At 33.8% G+C, this 19,030-nt stretch overlaps 1 protein-coding gene and 1 pseudogene across 1 annotated transcript; both read left to right on the forward strand.

Annotated features, from left to right (window-relative positions):
- The first annotated feature begins 3,181 nt into the window (after positions 1–3,181).
- Positions 3,182–4,153, forward strand: LOC143573197 (putative F-box protein At1g67623; annotated as a pseudogene).
- An 11,666-nt stretch (positions 4,154–15,819) lies between these two features.
- Positions 15,820–18,564, forward strand: LOC143573198 (large ribosomal subunit protein uL18-like). Its single transcript, XM_077058137.1, has 9 exons — positions 15,820–15,933; positions 16,986–17,055; positions 17,139–17,230; positions 17,314–17,440; positions 17,535–17,614; positions 17,707–17,823; positions 17,924–18,058; positions 18,135–18,304; positions 18,390–18,564. The coding sequence occupies exons 1-9, from the start codon at positions 15,859–15,861 to the stop codon at positions 18,508–18,510; spliced, it is 987 nt and encodes a 328-aa protein (XP_076914252.1). The 5' UTR covers positions 15,820–15,858; the 3' UTR covers positions 18,511–18,564.
- The last annotated feature ends 466 nt before the right edge of the window (positions 18,565–19,030 follow it).

The raw sequence follows: 19,030 nt of genomic DNA on the forward strand, positions 1-19,030 counted from the left end.
AAGCTTATGTTGTTATAAATAACAAAAGAACGCTTGTTTGCCCAAAATATATGACATTTTGACTGATCAATAGTCTTGTTATAAGAAGCTCCACATAGAATCACATATTTGTGTGTTCAAATTTCAAGTGAAATTGCAAAATTCAGAATAGAAACCTTATTATATAAACACATAATCAAAAATATTATTCTACCTCATCAAGCTAAGACAAAGCAAAATAAAGAGAGAAAAAACACTCGTTCTTTAACCGATGCCTAAGATAATTATGCTATATATTATATATGCATATAGTGCGTCTTTCACTTAATGAATCACAAAGTTAGGCCATGAGAAAAAATACGGTTTCAAATAAAAGTATCAACAAACAATCCCATCCCACCTCATCCCAATGGCCAACAATTTAAAACCCCCTATTCCTTTATTTATATTTTGATGTATTATATATTTCTTTGGTATGTCCTCCTTGATTTCAAGTAAATGGGATTTCTTTTTTTTGCCGAAGATAAAATAACCAAAAAGGTGTGCAAGTAACCCATGAAAACAATATGAACCAAAAAGGTGCGCAGGTAACCCATGAAAACAATATGAAAAGTTAAAACTTGCAATATAGGTTAAAAGAAGGTTTCATTCATTGGCGTATCACATATATATTTTAATATCAAGATCTGAATATAGTTTGTCATTAGGCCCTTTTTGACTGAATAACAAAATATTGTAATTCTACTTGGCAAAACGAATGGGACTGATCTAACGGATTAACGGGTTACACCAGTTTAGGAGGTGTAATATTAGCAAATGATAATTCGTATAAGTAATGCATCAGCCAGTGTAGAATATCCAAGACATTATATGAACTGTTACATACATACTGATGGCTTAAGTAACGCATGAGCAAGGGCATGTAAGTCTGCAACTTTCCAAGTTACCATTAGCAAATTGTAATTCGTATAAAAACATGTATAACAGACTATAAGAAATAACTATTTATTACATTAACATACAAAATAACACACCAATTATGATGGGCCAAATTATTTTTAATCTTTATAGTACACTTAAAATGAACTTTGAACTGACCTACAAAGGAACTAAACCAATATAGTCAATTGAATTAGTTTGTGGTGAACCAAAATTGAAGTTACGCAATCTTGCACAAACTGAAAATATACTAATTTAGGCATCTAATCGGTAGAAAAGTAAAAAAAATATATATCAAATGCATAAGCTCAAAACAGACAAAACACTTAACCCCTTACTCATTTACATCCATATCAATTCTAGCTATTTGATGCTTAAAAAACTTCATTATGAAGTTACAAAACAAAAAAAAAATACAATGAAAGACCAATGAATTGCAATACCGGAAAGAAAAATACACTTTTTTGACGATTCGTTCAAGATCACCCCAAACTTTATATAATTGTTAGTTTTACCGGTGGTAACGACAAAGTATCACTACTAATGTGATCTGACCCAAACTAACCGACTCGACCCAAACCCTTAATTCAAATGTCAAATTAAGAAATGCCAAAGTGTTTCAACCATAACAAAAGAATTACTATATAACCTAAAATTCCCAAAAAAAAAAAAAACAAATCCAAACTTTTTGCAACGCATTTAACAATTCGCGATACATAGATAACTATATTATTCAACATTTTTTAATCGTTCAGATGTAGTGTTTGTAACATAACCTAAGTATAGTGAAAAATCAACTGGTAGTTGTTGTTTAACAAAGATAAGCTTAGCATGAGAAAACGTAAATCGATTAACATTATAACCACAATAAACATACCCGCATAAAGACCTAAATCGTGGGCCGGAGAAGAGGCAAAAAATTAGGAAACAAAAATTGAAAGTTAAATAACATACCTTCACATATTGTGATTCTGATTCAACGATTCCATTTAACACCCATCAAATGGTTCTCGATTAACACCCATCAAATAGCCGGAACCGATATCGCAGGGCCGATTGTTCTCGATGAGCATCCACATCAAACAAATTAGTTAAGTAGCTGATATTACCTGCTAGAATAGAGATATGCTAGTATTAAGGTTTTGCTGAGATGGAAAATAGGAATTGTGAAGATGATGATGATGATGATGATGATGAATCCTGATACATAACCCATGGAATGGAATAGAAAATAGAAAACAGAAAATAAAGAAATAGAATAAAAAAACCCTAAATAATAATGGGCGGGAAAATAAAATTTTGGATGATTGTGGAGAGGACAGCTGTCCCATAGTGTTAGATTAATCCATATTGTAAATTTGTAATTTGGGAAATTTGAGTTAGTTATTAATTTGTGTAAAATGATATTATTATACATATATTTTTAAAAATATTAAAAAGAAATTAGTTTTTTGTTATTATTGTATGAATCTACTTATTTACAATTTAAATATAGTAAGCGTATGTGTTTTGGATTGCTTTTATACTTTTTAATTAATTACCATTTTTAAAACTAAAAGTTTCCATTATGTAAATCCATAAAAGTAATATGCCTGGTAAGTATCTTACGGTAATTAATTACCCTCCTATAGTTTCTAGGGTTTATAGTTAAAATCTTAAAACTTGCTCAACAAGGAAAATATATATAACTTTTTAATATATTTTATATTCTTACACAAACTCTCCCATAATCCATCCATATATTTATATATATAGGATTAGTTTCATTTGAGAACTCAAAAAAATTTAAGAACTTTTAGGAACTTTTAAAAACCAAATATTTTTTTAACTTTTTTTTATATATTAACATTATTTGAGACTTGTTTTATCATATTTATAAAAAAAAAATTTGATTACATATATAAATCACAAGTTATACATGTGTAAAATTTATGTGATAAAAATTTACATATGTGTAAAAAAAACATAAATATGTGTAAAAAAAACTAATTTTCATAATTGTAATCGTAAATATAGATGTCAAAAGTGATAAAACTACACTTAAATAACATTAACATACAAATTTTTTTATAAAAAACGTTAGTTATTAAGAGTTCCTTCAAGTTCTTAAATAATTTAAGAGTTCTCAAATGATACTAATCCTATATATATATATATCTATATATAAGCACGTAAGGGTTATCAACTTATCATATATATGTTCATGCAATAATTCGTTCTCTGAAAAAATTGTTTTCTTCTAATCAACTCTTTGTTTTGAACAATGGGCGTTCCAAGGAAAACTGCTAACGAAGTCGAAAATCACACGAGTTTGAGTGTCCTTAGACATGGAAAGAAACTAGTCGGTAAACCTGTTAACCGATCAACAAGGACCGTCAGATCGCTTCCACGAGAACTGTTAGTTGACGTTCTTGCTGGGTTGCATCGGCTTCGTTTATAGATCTTTTCAATGCTAAACTAAGGTACGTTAGTATGATAATCTCATGATGTAAATTCTTTTTTCGATGCAACGTAATTAATGCTTTCTTTATTTTTAAGTTAATTTGATGTATTCTAATCGAGTTCTTTTTTATTATATAGTTGTAAGGAATTTATGGATTCAACATCAGGCGACTGTATCTCTCAATGCATCTCCATTGACAAGTTTCCAATAACACATTGGTTACCGCTGAGTAAAAGTGCACATTCTTTCTTAATTGACTGCTTCAACAAAGGAAACCTTGAATCATTATTTAGACAGGGAATGGTAAGAATAACTCAAACATGTATTACACCTTTTTTTTTAATCTAAAAGTCTATTATCATTCAAGAGTTTAACTAATCACAACCATGTAAAGGAAGTTGATATTGAATCCGGGCTAGAATATTTGAAACAAGCGGTTGACAAGGGGCACCCGGAGGCAATATATGTGTATGGCATGATTCTGCTTTCAAGTGGGGATCAATCGAGTCAATGCGGGTTACATCTTCTGAATTCCATGAATTGCTCAAGATCATACTCTTGGAATGTGCGAGATTGTAGAAATAAAGTTCATTCGATACTCAGTCAAATGTGGATTAACAATCCGGTTACTCTAGAAAGAGTCGACACAAAATGCAAAAAACAAGATCATATCGACCGTCTTGAAAGAAGGGGTTGGAGTTTAGATGAAGACGAAGAAATTACAAGTTGTGATACGTGTTTATGGTATCGGGAACTTATTTATTTTGTAAGGCAATGAATGTTATCGTTTGAAAGTTTCGGCAACATAAACATTTATATTTTGTGTAATAACCTATGTAGAGGGACTTAAATGGATATAAAATCTATTACATATAAAATCTATTACTATCTTCTGTTTGTAGTTTGAATTTTCAATCGGTGACAATCTGGTTTGGAATTAATTAATCACATTTTTTAAATAACTAATATTGTTATTGCAAAAGATGTATTCCAAAATTAGTAACCTTAGTAACTAGGTTTGTAAATTGTAAACTAATGGGCCATCTTAACCATACCAAGGCCCAAATAAAAGCCCAATATTATCCCTAGAGCTATTTGAATTTTGAAGCCTTTTATCATTTTTTTTTACTGATATATATTTGAAATTTTGAATGCATTCATTGAGCCCTAGGGTTTCTGCTCTACGAGGATTACCAATGGTATTGCTCTAAAATCCTTTTTCATTTATGAATCAATGACTCAATGAAGATCTGTTTGTGAGAAAATATTTTGATGCTTTTGTTTAATCTGTTAGCATATTGTTGTTAGGTTCATCTTTGATATGTACCTAGTATGTTTGGTATGTACCAATCTAAATATCTAATGTAGATAAGTAGAATAAGTGGTGGATTTAGAAGAAAAGTTGCATGTGGGATGGTGCGGGCTAAAAAAATTATTCAGGGGTAGACGATACATAAAATGAAATTTTTATAATTTCATTCATGCATGAAATAAATAACTAGAGAATCCACAACCGTGCATGGGTTGAATGTACATGCAGTACGTATGTATCTTCTATTCATGAAACAATAGGTCAATATGATGATTGAATACAGGGTCAGCTCAACTTATTTGGAGGCCTAAAACTAACTAAAATGTTTGATGTTTTTTTTTTCCCTTTCTTTTTTTAAGTGTATAACATTAGAGCATATCAAAGAATTATGAAATATGGATATTATGTGCTGATAATGGACATGAGGTCTTCTTCCTTCATTTGTGGCCCATAATACATAGCCCTATTTTAAATGAAGTACCTATAAAATTGTTAAATGAATTGTCACTATGAAACTGAAGGCATAAAGCATTGGTCTGATTTAGCTACCCAAAGCATTGGTTTGATTTAGCTGCCCAAGAGTCTGATTGAATACATCATCTTCATGTAGTTAATTTATTACCTAATTAGAGGAGTCAAAATGATTTTCTTTATGATGATATTATTGTAGTTATTTAAAAAAAATGAATAAATGCTTATTTTTTACAAACAAGAAAGCGTGCTGATTATGTTGTCACATGACTAGTTTTTACTTTTTCATGCACTTTATTAAAAAATGCTTATTATTTTGTATTCTAACTTATTTTGCTAAATTTTTTTCTTGAAGACTTTTGTGTGCAGAATGAACACAATCCGGTCTGCGATCACAGCCATGAACAAGACTTTCCCATCGTCAATCATCGCTATCAATGGCAATTCTTTTACCATTTCAAATTATAGCTACACAACATCCTCGTTTTCGGAGAATCAACAACAAATGCTGAACGAGAATTTGAAAAAAACCACAGAAATGATACAAGCCTTCAATGGCGGCCCCGAAAAATCTGTCAGTATAACCAAAGGGGGATGCACGTTTGTGTATAAAGGCTTCGAACTGAGGGAGCTAGCACAATACCTCCCTCTTCATCCGTGGGACGAAAACCCTAAACAGAAGATCTAGCCAAATTCAAGTTATTATGTTTGAATGTTTATGAGATTTGAATGTTTTTTACTTTCAAGTTTAAAGGATTTGTACTGGTTGGTCTTCTGGTTTGGATAAAAATGAAATGGATTGCAATCTATATTTGTGATTTAAAGGGTGTGCAAAGTCGATTTGGTTATGAGAGATTGTTTAACCATAATCAAATGATTGGTTAACCGTGATTCGTTTAACCATCCATGATCGGTCGATTTCGTGATTAAGAGCATGTTTGGGATTGAGTTTAAAAAATGTTTATTGGCTTATTGCTTTTTCAAAAAACCACTTTGAAAAGCCATGATTTGAGGCTTTTAAAAAACTGTTTTTAACAATTAAAAAAAACTAAAATAAAAAGAATTTTCGTGATTGTCAAACACATTTTAACTTATTGGCTTTTTAAAAACACAAGTAAGCCAGTAAGCATTTTTCAAACTCAATCCAAGCATGCTCTAAGTTGATTGTACAATAATGTATACTAGGATAGAGCCCGTGTGATACACGGGTGGTTAAAAACAACAAAAAAGTTAGATTTAGTAATATACATGATAAAATACGTTATAAATTCATATGATATTAACAATGATAAACAACATTTTACAAGTCATAAATCTCTAAAAGTCTCTTTGAATACAACATTGGATATTAACTTAATTGTTTAATGATTTTCTGGTATTAATTATAAGTGAATTAACAATATATCATTTATAAGTGAAGAAAACCAACACAATAACTACTTAAATAGAGTTGGTAAGCATCTTTAGTTTGAAACATGAGGTCTTGCGTTCAAGACTTGTATTATACAATAATTTATTTTGCAAAATTTTACGAAGTGTTATCTTCATATGAAGATGATTGTATTTGAAGAGAAACCGACTCATGGGTTAAAACATAACTAAACGGGTCATGCTCCATATTATGTTTAGAAAAATAGATGATAAAATAGAAAACTGCTCACATGACATCTATGTGGCATCCTATGTGGAAGTCCAAGAATGATACCATGTGAAAAAATCATGTTACAAAATCCTAGTTAGATTTTGTTTATATGTTTTGTTTTTAATTGTCCAAAATTACGTCGGACAATTAACTAAAGCTGTTGTTCATAAAAAATAAATAAAATTTAAAGAAAAAGAAGACAAATAAACGAAATTGTGGTTGGTAAAATTGACAAAGGTTTTGGGGGAATTCCCCAAACCATTCCACCAATCTTCACCCCGTTATCTTTTTAAAGTAATTATGTATTTGTATGTTTCATTCAAAACGTAGTTGTGTGATAATGTACAGGTAACCGAAGCATAAACAAACAAGTCATCAAATATTTTTTTCCCCATATTTGTTATTATATTTAATTAAATATCTTTTAAATGCTTTAATATTTTAATTAGTTATAATGCTAAATCTTGGTGTGCAACAGTTTTACACGGTTTTATCTTTTGATTAAACGAATTTGAAGGTTCACTTTCGTATCTTTTGTTTATAACCACGTATTTTAGTTTTTCCTTTGTCTCTCTTTTATTAGCTTTTCTTGTTAATTATCCACGCGAAGTGTATGCTTCGACATTTAAAATGACAACTTAGTATGTATAAAAGGTAGGGCTCATTACATAAACTAAACTATAGCCAAAACAAAAATAACAAATCTAAATCGTTGATTTTTTGAATTAATAGTTTACATTTTTTTTGAATTTTTTTTATTTTCACATACAATGCATAGGTTATATACATATAAACTGTTAAACTAGTATGTTTGTAAATTTATATATTTTTAATTTAAAACATTTATCAACGCATAAGTAATACAACATAACAGCTTGTGCATGACTTGGAAATGTGTATACTTTACTTATGTGGTAGTATTTTGTCTAAATCTATAGTCGAGGATATGCTTGTTCATGAGTTGATCAAGACAAGCCAAGGCAAGCTCGGGCTCAAACTCGAATTTATGCGAACCAGCTTTGATCAGCTAATTTATTTTAATGAGCTGTATATCAAACTCATATAGAGAAAGCTCTAGCCTACTTGTGGCTCATCGAGCTGACTTGTTATTTTATATTCATATATAAAAGACATAAAATTTTTCTAACATACACATAATAGAAAATTTACAAAGAAGAGACTTTAATAAATTGCATGCACCAACTTTATTAACAATTAGTTTTATTAATTAGTATATATATTAAAAAATGGATTTTCTTCCTCTCACAAAAAAAAACTATTCAATTTTATAATATATTATTGTATTTTATTTTCTTATTAGTTAACTTTTACTATATATTTGTTATCTATTATCTATTCTTATATATATTTTAACTTTTTTAAAAATACATTAGAGATCTATAAACTATCACTTGTTTTTTATTCTCTTAACTTTACTTTGTTTTTCATCTAATTATAAAATTTAACAAACTAAAATTTTAAACTTTAAACTTGGACAAGTGCCAACTTTACATGTTTTATTTGTTGGTTAAATAATCTTCTTTTAACTTTACTTTCGCATTTCTTATAGTAGACCAAAACTTTTATCATGATTTAAAAGTACCCATCATCTCATGTTTTTATATCCATGCTTTGATGTTTGATACCGCGTCTTTAAAATATGTCTTTTTGGCTTACAAATTCATGTTTACGAATTTGTATTGGTGTTGCCGATACTAACAGAATTTGCCTCGGTTCGCAGCTATAATATGTTGGTTTTTTGGTTTTACATATGATAAAATCGTTGTATTTTTGGCATTGACGTGTTTATTTCTTCTGTTTAGTTCCGATGTTGTAATTTGATACGAGATGATTTCGCGTCAACTCACAGCACGTTCATGGTTTAACATTTTGATGTATTTTTATTGTTCGGTTCAATGTTCCCGTCGCGAAGCGCGGGTTGTCACACCCCGACCAATGAAGGCGGAAACGTCGAGGCGCGACATGATTGCTCATTGCACAATGACACTATAAAGTTACAATATTTAAACAACTCATTTAAATCCATATCATCATAAATAACACAACAATTGTTCATACAAAATGCCAAATAGATAGATAAACAAATAACTTGTTCTTTTATTTTCTAATATCCTAAAGCCAAGATAATAAGTTTCTTCAAGTAATCCAATTAAGCTAACATCAAACCTGTAACATTGCATAAAATAGAGTTTGTCAACACGAAGGTTGGTGAGCAATTTTCATAGTTTTGGACAATAAGTATATAGTATGAAATCCACAACTAGTATATGAAAACAATAAATAATAGCAACAATTTAGATAATAAAACCGTCAATAAGAATACATTGACGACAATAATGAAATCGTCAATAAGAATACATTGACGACACCTTTCTATATGGGGATACCATATATACTCGGAATTAACGTATGATCATACTTTGATGAGGCTACCCGCCTTAGCATTCAAGAGGCTACCCGCCTTAGCATTCAAGAATTTGCACATAATCATGTAAAGCATATAACACCAAATCTAGTATTTATTTAAGTAAACATATACAATACGTGTTGTGGTTTAAGACTCAAGTATAAATCATTTGAATTTGAATAAGTATACAATGCCACCCCCAAAATGAAATATGGAAAACGGGGGATGAAAAAGTACTCACATTAACAAGTAACTTGAAAGATGGTGTCGTGAATAATCGGAGAGATCGGTTTAACGAGCAAGACCTATATTAAACGGGTCTTGTGTTAGTAGGTAGTCTTGGAAGGGTTTAAAATAAAATACATGACAAATAAAGTAAATAAATAAAGTTTAGGATTTAAAATGTAAACATTTGAGAAATTAAATAAAGGAGTTTTGTAAAATAAGTTTCTCGAAACCGGGTCTCGGTATTCTATTCATTAGTTTTTTTCTTTTTTTACTCAACCTATGTTAAGTAATAATGTGGGTTAAAATGCGATATTGCAAAACCCTTGGTTATAAGAATACCCAAAACGAGGTTTAAACGAGTGTTCGGGTTTGTCGGTTCGAGACTTGATAATTGACCAAGCTCACAGTTAACTTCCCAAAATAATAAATGTTATGAGATAACTTAATAAAATCAAAATAGACTTAACCAAGTATGTAGTTCTATTGTGAAGAACCTTAACGTTCGTTAAGCGAGTATACGACCTTATCGGTTCGAACTTGTTATAAGATCAAGTTGGTTACCGACATGCCAAGTATGTTTAGAAACTAACTAAAATTGAGTTAAAATATAATCTTGAAGAAAAATATGAGTTTTGGTGGCTAAAAACACACTTGTGTGTCTTAAGCGAGTGAACTCGGTTTAGTTCGGTTTTTGGTTCGGTCCTTGACTCGGAATAAGACCGAGGATGGTTACCACATACCCAATTACCATGGAACCCCTTTGTAAAATAACTTATAAATAATAATACTCAAGTTTTACATTCAAAAAGTTAACAATAAAGCTTTTAAACAAAAGTTCGGTTTTTGGTTCGGTCATTGACTCGGAATAAGACCGAGGATGGTTACCACATACCCAATTACCATGGAACTTGTAAAATAATTTATAAATAATAATACTCAAGTTTTACATTCAAAAAGTTAACAATAATGCTTTTAAACAAAAGTTCGGTTTTTGGTTCGGTTCTCAACTCGGGATGAAACCGAGGCTAGTCACCACATACCCAATACCATGGAACTTGACAAATATGAACAATAAACTAAAATATGTAGAAGTTAAGCAAGTATAACAAGTTATATGGTTAGATTTGTTAAATATATAAACAAGGACTACAAAGTCCTCCATGTAACCTTGCCTTACTAGCCCGACGTTTCAACCGGCCGAGACCGGAGAAATGAAAGACCGAAGGTAATCAATGAGTGTATATTATATATATGTTGTAACATCAAGCTTTAAGTATTGAGAAGTTAGTTAAAATGAAAGACTAGCTTATGAAGAACAACCTTAGAATTCAAGAATTTGAGAGAGAAATGAAGAAATGAGCAAGCACAAATGAAGAAGATGGGGGTGTATATATAGGGTAAGTTGAATGGGTCTTTCATAAAGGGTGTTTCATGAAAATGGGTTGGTTATAGACCCAAGAAAGCACAAACTACAAATGGGTCCTTCAAATCTCCATTTTGGTAGTTTTAGTCCCTGGAGTTCGTTTTGAGCGTTTTCAGGGAATTTTAAGAACCGAAAAGGGTGTTTTTTTTTATCCAACAACTATAAAACAAATATTTAACATACAATTCATCATTTTGATAATATCGAAAGGTTCGGGATACAAAACGGGTCGGGTTTACATTAAGAATACAAGTATAAAATAACCCGGAATTGACAAATGTCACACGTTCAACCATAATCATTAATTCATTGACTTGTACTTCGTCGAGAGGTATATGGAGACTACCTTCGGCTAAGCACTTCTTGAGATTTGAAACATGAAAGGTTGGATGAACACCGGTGAGTTCTTCCGGTAGTTCGAGTCGGTAGGCTACTTTTCCGACTCGCTCAAGAATCTTGAATGGGCCTACGAAACGGGGAGCTAGTTTTCCTTTCTTTCAAAAACGAACAACTCCTTTCCAAGGGGATACCTTGAGAAGGACGAGATCGTCGACATTGAATTCGATCGGTTTTCGCCGTTTGTCGGCGTAGCTCTTTTGTCGACATCTAGCGGCAAGTAGGTTCTTGCGAATTTGGTCGATACGGTAGGTGGCTTCTTGGACCATTTCGGGTCCGGTAATTTGAGCTTCACCGATTTCGTTCCAACTAATCGGGGAACGACATTTGCGACCGTAGAGAGCTTCGAAAGGAGGCATACCGATGCTATAATGGAAACTGTTATTGTAAGAGAATTCAATGTAAGGAATGTGAGAATCCCAATTCCCACCGAAATCGAGTACACACGCTTGAAGCATGTCCTCAAGTGTTTGAATCGTACGTTCGGATTGTCCATCCGTTTGAGGATGATAAGCGGTGCTAAGATCAAGACGAGTTCCCAAGGTTTCTTGAAGTGATCGCCAAAAATGAGACGTGAATCGAGCATCGCGATCGGAGATGATAGTCAAAGGTAAACCGTGGCGACATACGATTTCGCGAACGTAGATTTGGGCAAGTTGCTCAACGGAGTATTTTTCGCGAACGTAGACTTGGTTAATCGGTCAATAATCACCCAAATGCTATCGTTGCCTTTTTGTGTAGTGGGTAGTTTCATTATAAAGTCCATAGTAATGTCTTCCTATTTCCATATGGGGATTGGTGGTTGCTCGAGTAACCCAAAGGGTTTTTGATGTTCGGCTTTGACTTTAGAGCAAGTAAGACATTTCGAAACGTACGTTGCTACGTCTTTCTTCATACCGGCCACCAAAAGGTAGAACGAATATCGAAATACATTTTATCCACACCGGGATGAACATAATATCGTGACTTGTGAGCTTCATTGAGTATGTAATTACGAAGGTCACTGCGATCGGGAACCCATAAATGATTGAGATAATACAATAAGCCATCGGGTTTTGTTTCAAGTTGAAGCTCGGCTCCACATGACATTTCGTCGTACATGTTGCCTTCGTCAACGGAGGTACGTTGGCTTGATAGATTTTGGCTTGAAGATCGGTTTGAACGGTGACGCTAAGAAGCAAGACGGATTTGACATTAACCTTTCGACTAAGGGCATCGGCCACGACATTCGCTTTGCCGGGATGGTAGCGAATTTCGCAATCGTAGTCACTAAGTAACTCAGCCCATCTTCGTTGTCTCATGTTGAGATCTTTTTGGTCAAAAATGTGTTGAAGGCTTTTGTGATCGGTAAAAACCACAAATTTCGTTCCGTAAAGGTAATGTTTCCAAATTTTGAGTGCGAAAACGACGACACCAAGTTCAAGATCGTGAGTCGTGTAGTTCTTCTCGTTGACTTTGAGTTTCCTTGAAGCATACGCGATAACTTGACCTCGTTGCATGAGAATGCAACCGAGACCATGATGAGAAGCATCGCAAAATACTACAAAGTCGTCGTTTCCATCGGGAAGGGTTAAAACAGGAGCATTGCAAAGCATGTGTTTAAGAGTATTAAATGCTTCTTCTTGTTTGGATCCCCATTCATAAGGCTGTCCTTTGTGAGTTAGGGAAGTGAGGGGTAAAGAGATCTTGGAAAAATTTTGGATGAAACGCCGATAATATCCGGCCAAATCGAGGAAAGATCGAATTTCCGTGGGTGTAGTCGGAGTCTTCTAATCTTTGACGGCTTCGATTTTTGCGAGATCAACATGAATACCTTTGTCGTTGACGATGTGTACCAAAAATTGAACTTCCTCTAGCCAAAATTCACATTTTGAGAATTTGGCGTAAAGTCGTTATTTTCTTAAGACTTCGAGAATGGAACGCAAGTGATGCTCATGCTCGGCTTTGGATTTAAAGAAGATGAGAATGTCATCAATAAAGACAATAACAAATTTATCTAGAAACGGTTTGCAAACGCGATTCATGAGATCCATAAATACCGCGGGTGCATTGGTTAACCCGAAGGGCATGATCAAAAATTCAAAATGTCCATATCGAGTATGGAATGCGGTTTTTGGAATGTCTTCTTCGCGAACACGCAAATGATGATATCCCGATCGAAGATCGATTTTGGATAAACACGTTGCGCTTTGGAGTTGATCGAAGAGGTCGTCGATTCGTGGCAAAGGATAACGATTTTTTATAGTAAGTTTATTTAGTTCACGATAATCTATGCACATGCGAAATGAGCCATCTTTCTTTTTCATGAAGAGGACGGGAGCGTCCCAAGGAGAGGAGCTTGGACGAATAAAGCCTTTGTCGGAAAGTTCTTCGAGTTGGTTTGATAACTCTTGTATTTCCGACGGGGCTAAACGGTAAGGAGCCTTGGCCACGGGCATTGCGCCGGGCACAAGATCGATTCGAAATTCAACCGGACGAATAGGTGGAAGACCAGTAACATCATCTGGAAAGACGTCGAGCAAATCACAAACAATGGAGATATCTTGGATTTTTCTTTCCTTGTGGTCTTTTACCACCGCTTGGGCTAGGAACGGAACATACTTTTGGCGTAAGTATTTTTGCGATTGAGAACACGACATGAGATTGAGCCTTTTAGGAAACATTTTGCCGTAGACCTTGAGAGTTTTACCGTTGACAAGCGGAATCCGAATTAATTTATCATAACAAACGACTTCGGCACGGTGCAAAGATAACCAATCCATACCAACTATGACATCGAAACTTCCCATTTGCATCGGAATGAGATCGATGGAGAATTTACGCTTACAAAGAGTGAGAGAACAATTACGAAGGACCGAGTTTATGGTGATAGAATTTCCATTGGCGACTTCGACAGAAAAGGGTCGAGAAAGTTTAGTGCGAGGTACGGAAAGAGTAGATTCAAACTTTAATGAAATAAAACTTCTATCGGCACCCGTATCAAATAATATAGAAGTAAAATGCTCGTTCACTAAAAACATACCGTTCACAACATCGTTTGCCACTTGAGCTTGATTAGCATTCATCATAAAAACTCGTCCTTGGTTACCGGGATTTCCTCGAGGTGCATGAGGTGGTGGAGGAGGAGGTGCTTGGATGGCTTGCATGGGTTGGATGAGTGGTGCATTGAGTTGGGGAAGTTGAGGTTGGTAGGTTTGGACTTGGTAGGCTTGGGTTTGATAGTAGGGTATGGTTACGGTTTGGGATTGGTTTGCAAAAGTGAGTTGTGGGCAATTGTTGCGGAAATGATTTGGGTCACCACAGTTAAAGCAATCCCGGGGTTGTTGAGGAGGGTTTTGTGGGTAAGGTGCAAAGCGGTTTTGAGTGTTTTGTGGAGTGGTTCTTGGTTTGTTGGGTTGAGTACGTTGTGCGGAACGACATGTGTTATTTAGATGGCCAAAACGGTTACAAATGGTGCAATGGCGACAAGGTAAGTGAGATGGGTGATGAAGTGACAATTGTTGCATAGTGGAAAAGTACCGGTATAGGGTTTTCGATTTGTGGGGGAGCTTGGGGTTGTTGTTGCTGTTGCGGTTGCGGTTGGGTAACGACATAGTTTCGGTGGTTTTGTTTAGGTTTCTTTTTGTTGTTGTGGCGGGAAGAGTTTGAGTAGTTGATGGCTTGAGGTGGTGGGTCAACTTTGGCTTGAGGTGCGGGTTCGGTTTTGCTTTTATCACTTTTCTTCTTGATGGTTAGGGTACCCGCCTTAACATGGTTCTCCGATAGCGCACCGGCTAGAGTAATTGCATCCTCAAGGTTCTCGGGTTTGCTACTCATGACCGAGTCCCGAATTGACGGGTATATTTCTTTTGTTTAGTTTCTATGTCGTAACTTGATACATACTGACTTCTCGTCGACTTGCAACGGGTTTATAATTTAACTTTTCTTACTTATGTGTTTTTGTTCGATTTAATGGTCCCGTCGCAAAGCGTGGGTCCAAAATCCTAGTTTTTTTAATGAATCGAGAGGCATATTATTATTTTGTTTTCTTTTCTTTTCATATTTTTCTATGTTATTATTATTATTATTGTTGCTGCTGCTACATATACTAAAATTTAAATGAGCCAATCAAACAAGCCCACGAGCCTTTTGAGCCGATGGATTTTTTTTCTTTGTGCAAATTTCAAACAAGTCGCGACCATGAACTTTTTGAACGTATCTGGTTAGAGGTGCATAAATCAGGTTTTTTTACCCGGAACTGGGTAGGAACCGGTTCTGGGTATTGTCGGCTATTTGACCGGGTTTTTCAGGTTTTTTTCGGATCGGGTTTTAGCCAGGTATTTCCGGTTCCGATTCCGGAGACATCTCGGGGAGAAATCTAATGCTAGATCGTATCACGGGTCAGTACAAGTAGGAACCGGTTTCGAGTCAGGTCCAAAACCGGGTATTTTGTGCGTCGAGGAAGAGGATAGGATGGCTATTTGCAAAGGTGCAACAAAAAGAAAATGTTAATGGGCTGAATCTAGTATCGTTTTCAATAGAAAACTTATGGTCCATCTGATCTCAGCATACTAAAGCCCAAATAAAAGCCCATTATTATCCCTAGGGTTTCTATTATATGAACGCCTTCATTCATTCATCACTGCCTCCGTATCCTCTCTCTAGGGTTTCTGCTGCTCGAGGATTACCAATGGTAATGCTCTAAACTCTCTGTTAATTAATCAGTCAGTTGAGATCTGTTTGCTTGAAATGATTTAGATGCTTCGTGTTTAATCTGTTAGCTTCAATTTTAGCTTAGTTCCATATGCTATTGTGCTTGATGCTTTTGATTTTGAGCTCTTTTAATGCTTTGAACTGGAATAAGCTGTCGATTTGCTTGCGTTTTGTTTGTGTGAGCGGTTGATTTAGATTTTAGATTCAATTTGTTACGTTAGGTTAAAATAATTAGTTAATTGTTTAGAGGAATTGAAATGACTTTGTGTGATTTTGAGCTATTTAAGTGTTTTTGCTTTGAATTGAACTGTTTTGTGTTAGGTTTGGTTTTATGGTGTTCATTGATTGTATTTCATTAGATGCTTCTGGTTTTGAGCTATTTTAAAGCTTATGAAGTGAATTGAGATGTTTATTTAATTGTATTTTGTCTGTCTGTTTGATTGATTTAGATTTAGTGTGTTCATACAAAGCAGCTTTATGTAGTTAATTTGACATTTTTTAGTTTAATTTAGAATTGTCAAAATGTATTCGTGTAAATTGATTTTGTTTCACTGCGATGTTTGATGAAGAAATGATGGTTTTTAACATAATTGTTAGTTTATTTTTAAGCATCTTGTAGATAGTTTTGATGGTTGAATTTGCTTTTATGGTGTTTGTTTATTTTATTTTATTATATGCTTCTGATATTTAGCCATTTTAAAGCTTATGAAGTGAACTGAGATGTTTATTTAACCGCCTTTTGTCTGTCTGTTTGATTGATTTAGATTTAGTAATTAGTATGCTGCATTTGTTCATAATGATGTTCATAATAAAACTACAAAGCATCTTTATGTGGTTAGTTTGACATTTTTTAGTTTAGTTTAGAAGAGACAAAATGTATTTCTGTAAATTGATTATGTTTTACTGCCATGTTTGATGAAAAATGATGGTTTTAACGAAGTTGTTACTTTATTTTTAAACATTTTGTTGATAGTTTTGATGTTGAATTATTTATATTCAATTTTAACTTTTTTAATTATTTTTTGCTGGAAGGCTTTTGTGAAAGCTCAGAAGTCAAGATCTTACTTCAAGAGGTTTCAAGTGAAGTTCAAACGTAGGAGAGGTATGTGGCAATCCGTAGTTTTTTATATCATTTTTGTTTTTCTTGGTGCTTGCATTTTAATTAATGTTTGTTTATTTATGCAGAGGGAAAGACTGATTACCGTGCTAGGGTGCGGTTGATCAACCAGGACAAAAACAAGTACAACACACCTAAGTATCGATTTGTTGTGCGAATTGTATGTCTTTTTAAACACAACTCTTTACAGTCTTTTGTTAGTTTTATTATCATTTTTCTTATTTCATTGTTTGATGGTTTTAGTCCAACAAGGTTATTACTGCACAAATCATTTCTGCTACCATTGCTGGTGATATCGTTCTTGCGTCAGCTTATGCACATGAACTTCCTAGATATGGTCTCAAAGTTGGGCCCACAAACTATGCTTCAGGTTTTCATTAACATTTTGATTCTCATATATGCATTTTGTTGCATTTTATTATATATATATATTAATTTAATATTTGTTTTTGTTTCGTATATAGCCTACTGCACTGGGCTTCTTTTGGCCCGCAGGGTGTTGAAAAAGCTTGAAATGGACGAAGAGTACCAAGGGAATGTTGAGGTATTTTTACACGTTTTATTAATTAGTTCTGATTGATATGATATTCTTCTGTTTTTGCACTATTACATATTATTAAATGGTTGGTTTTACAGGCAACTGGAGAAGACTATTCTGTTGAGCCTGCAGAAAGCAGGAGGCCGTTCCGTGCACTTCTTGATGTTGGTCTTGTGAGAACCACAACTGGAAACCGTGTTTTTGGTGCCCTTAAGGTATACACGAATTGGCTTTTAAACTACTTGGTTGCTCTTTTAGTGATATTTTTATATTGCTAAATCTTTTATATTGTTAATATAATTGGAATCGATATAGGGAGCTTTGGATGGTGGTCTCGATATCCCACACAGTGAAAAGAGGTTTGCTGGTTTTGACAAAGATGGGAAAAGCCTTGATGCTGAAGTCCACCGCAAGTACATTTATGGTGGGCATGTTGCTAGCTACATGAGCGTAAGTTAAACTTTAAATATTTTTCATTAATCTTTATTTGAGCAATTTCAAATATTAGTTTATTTGCTTGTTTTAGACTTTAATGGAAGATGAACCAGAAAAGTACCAGACTCACTTCTCTCAGTACATTAAGGAGGGTGTTAACCCCGATAACTTGGAAGAGCTTTACAAAAAGGTTCATGCTGCCATTCGTGCGGACCCCAGCCCCAAGAAGTCAGAGAAACAACCACCAAAGGAGCACAAGAGGTAATGGCATTATAAACATTATATTTTGACGACATTTTGATCATTGCTATTGTTTTGTTAATTGATTTGTGTGTTGTTTGTTTAGGTACAACCTTAAGAAGCTGACTTATGATGAGAGGAAGCAAAAGCTTATCGAGAGATTGAATGCTTTGAATGCTGCTGCCGGAGCGAATGATGATGATGATTCGGATGAAGATGACGAGTGAGGGATGATTTCCATGTTTTTGTTTTTTGATTGTCGGAAGTTGTTTGGTTGGATCTGTTCTAGTATTTTTGGTAGACTTGAATTATGGATTTTTATAGTTCTAATGTTCTTGTCAAAGATTTTTACCTTCATATTTGCTTCTGCTTTAATTTCCAATGGGCTTTCAGTTTTTTTAGTTTGCAATAACTTTTTACACAAAACATGTTATGGTATGTTTTTCTACACCTATAAACTCTATTTGAGTAAATGATTGAAAGTACTGCATTTTAAGTTTTACTAATGTGTGAAGCATTTTATTGAAATCTTTTATGTATATGTTTAAAGTCATTTGTTTCTATAGTTTCCTGGAGCATCTTATTACCAGGCCAAATTTTCCAAAAATGATGCTCTTTCAAAATTTGGGTTGCGATTTCATATACCGCCGATAGACTGTAAAGTGTAAACTCTTAATTTTCGATTATACAGTGCAGGGTCGTTTATGACACAACTCAGCTTGTAATTATCGCAAATAGTGTAAAAGC

Source organism: Bidens hawaiensis, unplaced genomic scaffold (assembly GCF_021521415.1).
Source record: "Bidens hawaiensis isolate Kalapana, Puna unplaced genomic scaffold, B.hawaiensis_p1.1 tig00026238_1, whole genome shotgun sequence".
NCBI lineage: Eukaryota > Viridiplantae > Streptophyta > Magnoliopsida > Asterales > Asteraceae > Bidens > Bidens hawaiensis.